Genomic DNA, 8,862 nt, shown 5'->3' with positions numbered 1-8,862 from the left:
GGTTTCTAATATAATTTTTTTATAACAATTGAAATTTATATAAGTTTGGATTTGTTTTATCTCTTAGCCAACATGAATGAAAGCAATCTAAATTTCATTGTTATATCATTTTTAAAACTCTCTTTCCAATTTTAGTTTAATAATAAAATCCTAAAAAACTGGTACATTTATAATTCTCGTTTGTATTTTGCAATTTTAAAAACTAATTTAATTATCATGATATGTGACATGTTGAAAATGAATTCTTTTATTAGATCGATGTATTAGATTTAACACTCTAGTTAAGAGATGCTCTAGCAAATCATTCACCACCTCACCAACTGGCCAATCAGACCCAGTAAGCAACACTAGGAATCTTAAGCCGAAGAAAGCAACGCTAGTCGCGATATACTACGACAGGAAGAGTGGAAGGATAACAATTTCAGACACATACATTAAGTCAAAACTCTACTGTAACATGCCGAGAATTCATATAATGTCATTAAAATTGTTGCACAAAACCACTACCGAACATCCGATTCTAGAGGGAGTGAGGCTTAAATACCTGACTTTGAAACAAAAAAATAAAATAAAATGAATGCGGTATTCTTTAGTGTTCACTGTTTACAGGCTGTCAGAGACATGTTTAAACTCACTAAACTTTGTTTATGACTCCACGATTTCGTGGTTGAAATGAATAATTCTGCTTCTATCACCCCTCCTCCTCCAAATCAATTAGCAGCTTTCCAATTTTAACTTTAATTGTCACTTCGTCGTTCAGTTCAATTTCATAATTCAAACCAAATTTAGAACTTTAAATGCAGCAGACGAGGCCACTAATGCAGCTATCTTCTGCGTTTTGATTCTTTCCGCATCTCTGCTACATAGCTCTCCATATTCGATTTCTCCCATAAGCGTTTGAGCACAAGATCTTCCTTTGTTGCTTCATCTATTAATAACAGCACCAAATAAGAACCATTAATATGCATAGTAGTAGGTTAGGCCACCTAGTAGAATCCAAAACAAGTAAACCAAAAAAACTACACATAATTCCCTTCCCCTATGTCCATGGTGTCTAAAAGAAGGTTCATCGTAGATAATATAATTTACCAATATGTCTCCATCTATCGAGAGGAATACCAAGGGATCGTTGTGTCAGATAAGAAGCATCCTCCCAAGAATAAGAGTTTTTCTTCACTCTGTATCTCCAAAACCAGCAGGCAGACCACAGTAGCAGCTGAATGGAAACAGAATTCATCAGTAAATTTCACATGCTAAAATATTAATTTTCAAGATTCAGCACTACTCGTGCTACAGAAATTCATATATGCTACCTTGAATTAAAATAGAGAATGAAAGATTCACAGTAGTAACTGCATTTTCTAGATAAAGATTGAACTCTAACCTTGCCTAAGGTATAAGGTAATAGAACAAAGCGGACAGCAAGAAGTTTCCACACAGAGGCCCTTTCAGCTCCAGTTATCTGCAGGTCGAGTTCATTGCTAAGGTCTTCCTCCACTTTCCTGCATGTATATATTCCCCACATTGTGTCATTGTGTGCCGGAAGTAAAGAAATCGCAGTCAACAAAGCACAATCTTACAGATGACAGACAAACTGATTTAAAAGAGGAAATAAGAGTTTTCAAGGTGGAGAACCAATTTGAACAGGTCACTGGATACTAGATATAGGTGTGCAACTGAAAAACATTTTTGGAAATTACGTACAACTAATATCGGTGGAATTTATATCAAGGCAATGTACTTAAATTCCCAAGAATAGCATTCCTGCGCAAACTAAACGACATGTTTGGTTAAGCTTGAATATCCTGATGAATGTTTTCAACAATCAAATATATATATATATATATATATATATATATATATATATATATATATATATATATATATATATATATATATATATATATATATATATATATATATATATATAAAGTGGGAAATTAGTTGGAGTATATGCTGACGTCCACAATCACACGGGAATGAAATATAAGCAAACTATGAAGACAATTCATTCATAGGAATCAACTACGTAAGGGAAATTTTTTAAAACTTAACACAGAAATATTATATTTACTTAACACCGAAATATTATATTCCAAAGTTCATATTCCTGGGAATAATTTTGCAAAACCTGAAACAAATACAGACTCATAAAAAATGAGAATGATGGCCTACTTGACCGTATTCTTCTGACTCTTCTTCTTGTTTGTAATCCCTCCACTGCGTTCAAGTTCCAATGCCCTTAGTTTATTTTTATATGCAGGTGTCTTCTTGACCATGGCTACAGCCTAAACACAGAAAAGTAGTGCAATGAACGTAAATATCTTAATTTTTCAAAAGCACTTTGTACAAATAACAAACTAAACAATGTCATATATATCCACCAAAAGAAATTGGCACAGCCCTGACCTATTTTAAATCTTATGCATGCATCTAAGACTAAATCATGGTAAAACATTCTAGTGGCAGTGATGATTGGATTCATAGGACATGTATGGAACAGAAAATTTTCACCCTAAAACTTGGGACCGGCAACTCTTGACTTCTTGACCTACTTACTTTCTCCTTGCTAATAGATTTTCCAAAACCCATAACTGGGCATAAGTCAAGTAAGTACAGTCTGTTTTTTGTGTGTACAATGGTAGGAATGAAGTTCAAACTACCCAAAGGCTCTAACTAACACCATATGACCCTAGTGGGCTACCAAAATACAATCTTTAACATAAGAAAGCTCTACTATTCCTGATTTTTGACATTACACAATCATATAGTACATTTTCACATCAGGGGAGTTTAATGATACATCATATGATATTAAATATATCACAATACCTGATTATACCTTGTTGATTGATTTAGATATTGAAAACCTGAAAGAATAATAAGAAGGCCAACCAACACAGCTCGAGGATCCTGACAGGTAAAAAAGTACGTAAGTACTAAAAATGAGACTTACTTGCAAAAATCAGTAATTTCTAATAAATTTATCCAAAATTCATCATGGATTCAAATTGTAAACCAACAAATCTCACCGTCTTGTGACCATAGTATGCCCGATAGTAACGTGCAGTATTATAAAGCACCTGAAATCAACAGATGAAAACACAGCTCTACTTCAACAAACACTAAAAGAACAGAGATGAAAAATCAGGGATATTGACCCAAAATTTAAAAGTAAACCAAACTTTCTATAAAAAATCTAAACACCTCCTCTGGATGTGCAATTGCATAATCATATTGTTCGCGCGTGGCCTCGTCCTTCAAAATCTGTAAAGTTATATAACTATCATTAGCACCAGAACCAACACCTAACCAAATATAGATCAGTGTGGTCAGTTTTCAATTTACTCCGCATTACACAAGGTTCAATTTTAACACATACATATTCCTACATCCAAATCATTGGAAAAAAAAAGCAAGAACACCAAAGCACCTCGTAAGCATTGGCGATTTTAACAAACAGCTTTCGCGATTCGGGATCAGGGTTCTTATCTGGATGACTGAATCAAAAACGAAACCATTGGAAAAGTAGTTATTATATTAAAAAAAAAAGAGTAAGAGAGAGAGTGCAAAGGAGGAGAAACACGTACTGCTTCAAGGAGAGTTTGTAGTAAGCTTTCTTGATTTCGGAAGCATTGGCACTCTGAGAAACCCTGCGAATGAGAAGAGGGGGACGTTACAGTGAGAAATAAAGCTTAGGTTAAAGACAATTGAAGGAAGAAAAGGAATGTTAGCTGACCCAAGCAGATCGTAGCAATCATCTTCGTCGCAGTAGATTGCGCGCGAAGGGTAGACGGAGGATAAAAGGAGGACCGCCAAGAGGAATGGGATGGCGGTCGTGCGCCACCGGAGCGCTGCCGGCAGCGGATCCATGACGCCGAAAACGTTGAGGCTTTCTTTTTCTTCTGTTCCCTACTTTCTCTCTGTTGACCCAAACTCCCCAATCGAATGCTCTCTTGCCACAGTTCCCATCTAAATTCGGGTCTTCCATGCTCCGCGAATTCGAGTTTTTTTTTTAATTATTATTGTTATCTTTTACATTTTTATTATATTTAAGTTAATGCTTTATTTTTTAAATTATTGTATTTAAACAATCAAATATTTTCATAAGTTCAAAAATGTTTCTGCTATCCCCTTAAATAAAGTAAAATTGGAAATTCTCTCTGATAGAAACTTTGATATTATTTGGTCAATGTATTTTAAAAATATTGATTTTAGTTTCTATTTTTTCATAAAGTTAAACTTTATTCATCATGTTAAACAAATTTTTAATTTAGCATTAGATATGTTGACATGTACGATGACATGTGTCTAATACGTGTTTTTTTCTTTATTTTTTAAATAAAATAATTTTAAAAAATAGTTTGGTTTGTAGAGGTTAGCCCGATTAACTTATTTTTTTCAAATAAAAAATGCTAAAGTTTTTTGTTTTTATATGGAGGCTTCTTTTTTCTTCTCCAAAACAAAACCTATTAAAATGTTCACTTAAATGGATTTGGGAGAGTGATTGAATGGATTTGAGAGAATTTAAAGGTAAATTTTTGTTGTTTTTTGAGTGAAATTGGACGTAAGTGAGAATGAATTTCGAAGTAAATTTTTTTAAGCTGTTATATCAATCAAATATTCCACTAATTTTCATAAACTTTACTTCGAAATTTACTCTCACTTACCTCCAATTCAAATAAACAACAAAAAATTTACCTTCAAATTCTCTCAAATTTATTCAATCATTATCCCCAAATTCATATTCATTGAAGTGAACAAAGCCTTAATTTTCATAAAGAGTTGATGATTCAAAGATGAAACAGATAAAGAAAAGAAAAGGTTTAAAAAAATTAGTACTAATATTTCTTTTGTTAAATTAATTATAAAATTGTTTAAGAAAAAAAGGTCTTAAAGATTTTTTTCAATACTAATATATCTTTGTTAAATTAATTATACAATTACGTTTAAGAGAAAAAAGGTCTAAAAAAATTATTAGTACTATTATACCTCTATTAAGTCAATTATAACTTTATGTTTGAAAATAAAAATTAATTAAATTATTATCAACGTTTGTTGATTTTTATTAATATTAAAAGTTATACTTAATGAGTTAAAATATTTTTCAATGAAATATAATTTTATTTAGGAAAAAATAGAATAATTGTCGGAGGTTTTTTTTATGCATTTCTGGACATCAAATACACTCTCGAGACTCGCCCCACCTATACCATATCAAGTTTCATCACAATTCTTTGTTAAAATTCCATATCACAGTATGAAATTTGTGGAATAAAATAAATTGAACTGTTACTACCGAGGGTGGACAACCGACCGGGAAGGTTTGGACACAACCGATCGGGTGGTCCAAACCTGGGAGGTCCGATCGGAAATCGGAAGCACAACGTATCCGATCGGACAGTTGTGTAAAATTGTGGGCTGGAGACAACAGTTGAATGCTCATGAAGGTGTAGTTAATGAGGTAACGGTCACTGTCGAGTACTTAAAGTATGCATTGAAAGCCATTAAGAGGTAAATTAATGGGGAATATTCTCTGAAATCATATATATATAGTAGTCAAAAGAGAAAGTAAACGGTCTGTTCTGTGATAATTACATAGACTTGCTAAAAGCCCATTCTGACTTGAGTGTCGGAGTGTTTGCTGCAGGTCAACCCCTTTGCGTGGAGGACGAGCGTGGAAAGAGAGGGAGAACGAGCGTTAGGAGCGAAGGAAGAAGGAACTGATCGGAGGTATAGGGGTGTTTCCGGACGGAGGTAGCAGAAGTTTCCCCGGTCCCATTCAGCAGAAACATGAACTATTTTTAGAAACGAGATGACAAACTCGCCCTAGCATAGATAAAAAAGAGAGCATGAATAACATAAATTTTCAAAATAAAATTTTCTTACCAAGACTAGTCTTTTAAAAAATAAAAACTGTCTAAATCCTTGTAAAAATAAGTTAAGGCGAAGAATTATGATTTGGGTGTGTTCCATACATAGTTAAGCATGAGTGAGAGACAATTATGTCTATGAAAAGCCATATATGACCTTATACAGACAAATGTTATATTCATATGAAGGAATATTGTAATTTGCAATTAATTGGTGGCCTAATATGCTATTAATTTCTTTGATGATGGAAAAACTTAGTATATTTTTCACTAAAAGAGAAACTATTATAGCTATTTATGAAACACTCACAAACCACCGTCTTTTGCACTGATTTCGTTTTCTATTTATTTTTAAACCTCTCGCTTTGTAACATTTACTCACATGTTTTTTTTTTTAAATCATAAACGGTCACATGATTTGTCGTGTTTCTTATTTTAAAATCTTATAAATACGATATAAAAAAGGTTTTTGTCATCATAATAAAACTTTGTAAATTTAATAATAAAAAGGTTTTATTTAGGCTCCTTTTTGGTGGTGGTTGTTTCATAAGAGGATAGTTTGAAATAGGGGTGCATAAAGAAAGGAATACTGTTAAAGTACCAATGCGTCCTAGGGACAGAATTGATAATAAATTTTGGGCCAAAACGAACCCATAAGAAGGTTTTATGGGCGACCATAATAGTAAGAAAATTTTGTGGGGGTGGTCAGGAATCTCACAGGACTCTTCATCAAGCAAGAAGGTGAAGCGAAACAAACGGCACAAAGCTCCGAATTTCAAAGATAGAGAGTAGATAATTGCAATAAGATTGTTGATCAGAGTTACATAAAATGAAAACAAAATAAAACTTGGCGAATTAAGTTAATAAAACTATCAAAGTAAAATAGTAGGTTACGAAAATAAGTATAGCCCGATAATAATAATACTAATCAAACGTCTTTCTCTAAAAAAAAATCAATTGTTGGTATTTGACAATGTTTTCGTTATCCTGATCTTTCCCCAGCCAAGGAGAAAGAAGAAAACGGAAGCACTTTTTGTAAACCATGCCAATTTCCCGGTTATGTCCCTCTGTCCCTCAAATCGTAGCGTGCACGCAAAACGACCAAACCGGGTCGAAGGCCGTTTCAGGGAGACCCAAGGGCAGCCCTCAGCTGACCCGATGGTCCAGAGCCCGAGCCTTACGGTCTGGGAAGAAATTGGACCGTTCCAGTCTCCGAACCCAACCACCGGAACCCAACACTCCTCTAAGTCAATTTTCTCTTCCGGTGGACCCTGACGACGCCGCTAATTTGGACGGCGCAGACGTCATGACCATCAAGTCCATCTACATGGTCTCCGACGGAACCGGCTGGACAGCTGAACATTGCGTTAACGCCGCTTTGGGTCAGTTCGATTACTGTTTGGTCGACCGTGGCTGCCCCGTCAGTACCCATTTGTTTTCTGGGGTAAGTAAATGCAAACATCTTATAAAAGTATTTGCTTTACTAATTTTAATCGTTTCATAGTATGACTTTAATTTTTGCATTTACATTTATACACATAGTGAAGAATCATGTCAATAATTATAATTGTGACTGATGTTGTACATGATTTACAGTTTCTGTGTAGTTATTTTTAGAATATAAATTTTGTTGTTGATGTTGTGGTTAAGATTGATGACACGGAGAAGTTGTTGGAGATCACAAAGCAAGCAGCTAAGGAAGGTGCTTTGCTTGTGTATACTTTGGCTGATCAACAATTGGCTATGGCTGCAAAGCAGGCATGTAAGTTATGGGGTGTGCCTTCCACTGATGTCTTGGGACCCATCACAGAGGCCATTGCTTCTCATTTGGGTGTTTCTCCCTCTGGCCTTCCTCGTGGGGCTTCTGGCCTTCCCCTATCTGATGATTACTTTCGTAGGATTGAAGCTGTTGAGTTCACCATCAAGCAAGACGATGGGGCATCTCCCCAGAATCTGGCCAAGGCTGACATTCTTCTCACCGGCGTTTCCCGCACCGGCAAGACTCCCTTGTCCATCTATCTGGCTCAGAAGGGGTACAGGGTAGCCAATGTGCCCATTGTTTTGGGTGTGGCAATGCCAAGGACTCTGTTTGAGGTGGATCCACAGAAGGTTTTTGGCTTGACTATAAACCCTCTTGTCTTGCAGAATATTAGAAGTGCAAGGACTAAAACCATGGGATTAAGTTCAGATGGTAGGAGTATTTATTCGGAGATGAGTTATGTTAGGGAGGAACTTGAATTCGCTGGAAGGCTCTTTGCTCAGAACCCTCTTTGGCCAGTCATTGGTAACGAATTTATTCTTCTCAAGTCTTCATTTCTGTCATCTGTGATGTTACATTAATTCATGTAGGGGTTGGAAAATGTTAGCTTTTCAGACATATGCTTGTGACGTCTTATTTTGCTATCTATTCACAGATGTCACTGGAAAAGCCATAGAAGAGACTGCTGCTGTTCTGTTGAGGCTGTACCATGACAGGAAGAACAAGTGCACCATGTCAAGGATCTCAAAACGCTATTAGAGATGACATGTTTTTCCCACGTTGAACTACAGACTGTAAAGTACCAAATTCGTATAGTGCTATATTGTAGAATTTACTGAATACTCATAAATTTTAGGTTAATTAATCGATTAATCGCTATAATTGAATAAACATTATTTTTTAGTCCCTACATTATTTTTTAGTACTTATACAATACATACGATTTTAATTTCTTTTACTCTATAAATTTAGATGGTATGAACTAAAAAACATTTAAAATGATATATAAAATAACTAAAAGAGATTAAAATTATATATATATATATATATATATATATATATATATATATATGAATGATGTGTTTAGCTACAGTAATAAAAATTAAATTTTATATGTCACTTACTTTTTGGGTATTCTTTTTCTAACTAGCAGCAGGTATGACTTTTTTTGAAAGGCAATCAGCAGATTTGTCTTAGATATCATTACAGGTATATGGTGAAATGCTACCA

The 8,862-nt window shown here is 34.5% G+C and overlaps 2 protein-coding genes across 2 annotated transcripts; one reads left to right on the top strand and one right to left on the bottom strand.

Moving 5' to 3' along the window:
* Positions 1–413: 413 nt before the first annotated feature.
* On the bottom strand, positions 414–3,971 carry LOC108325015 (dnaJ protein ERDJ7). Its single transcript, XM_017557990.2, has 10 exons — positions 3,740–3,971; positions 3,591–3,653; positions 3,434–3,500; positions 3,208–3,267; positions 3,033–3,083; positions 2,833–2,913; positions 2,176–2,288; positions 1,385–1,502; positions 1,090–1,216; positions 414–928 (listed from the first exon to the last, which is right to left on the bottom strand). The coding sequence occupies exons 1-10, from the start codon at positions 3,871–3,873 to the stop codon at positions 825–827; spliced, it is 918 nt and encodes a 305-aa protein (XP_017413479.1). The 5' UTR covers positions 3,874–3,971; the 3' UTR covers positions 414–824.
* Positions 3,972–6,711: 2,740 nt separating this feature from the next.
* LOC108326098 (pyruvate, phosphate dikinase regulatory protein 1, chloroplastic) lies at positions 6,712–8,540 on the top strand. The gene is made up of 3 exons (XM_017559367.2): positions 6,712–7,317; positions 7,524–8,157; positions 8,288–8,540. The coding sequence occupies exons 1-3, from the start codon at positions 6,916–6,918 to the stop codon at positions 8,389–8,391; spliced, it is 1,140 nt and encodes a 379-aa protein (XP_017414856.1). The 5' UTR covers positions 6,712–6,915; the 3' UTR covers positions 8,392–8,540.
* The last annotated feature ends 322 nt before the right edge of the window (positions 8,541–8,862 follow it).

This window comes from Vigna angularis, chromosome 3 (genome assembly GCF_016808095.1).
Source record: "Vigna angularis cultivar LongXiaoDou No.4 chromosome 3, ASM1680809v1, whole genome shotgun sequence".
NCBI lineage: Eukaryota > Viridiplantae > Streptophyta > Magnoliopsida > Fabales > Fabaceae > Vigna > Vigna angularis.
The sequence above is the reverse complement of the archived record's forward strand: the minus strand, read 5'-3'. Positions and strand labels throughout refer to the sequence as shown.

What these genes read in the sequence shown, in the direction of transcription:
- LOC108325015 (XM_017557990.2), bottom strand. Translation starts at nt 3,873, where the DNA reads ATGGATCCGCTGCCGGCAGCGCTCCGGTGGCGCACGACCGCCATCCCA. An exon ending in TACAAACTCTCCTTGAAGCA is followed by an intron (nt 3,501 to 3,590) that starts GTACGTGTTTCT and finishes TTTTTGATTCAG; the next exon opens with TCATCCAGATAAGAACCCTG. An exon ending in CGATAGATGGAGACATATTG is followed by an intron (nt 929 to 1,089) that starts GTAAATTATATT and finishes TGTTATTAATAG; the next exon opens with ATGAAGCAACAAAGGAAGAT.
- LOC108326098 (XM_017559367.2), top strand. Translation starts at nt 6,916, where the DNA reads ATGCCAATTTCCCGGTTATGTCCCTCTGTCCCTCAAATCGTAGCGTGC. An exon ending in GTACCCATTTGTTTTCTGGG is followed by an intron (nt 7,318 to 7,523) that starts GTAAGTAAATGC and finishes GTTGTGGTTAAG; the next exon opens with ATTGATGACACGGAGAAGTT. An exon ending in CCCTCTTTGGCCAGTCATTG is followed by an intron (nt 8,158 to 8,287) that starts GTAACGAATTTA and finishes ATCTATTCACAG; the next exon opens with ATGTCACTGGAAAAGCCATA.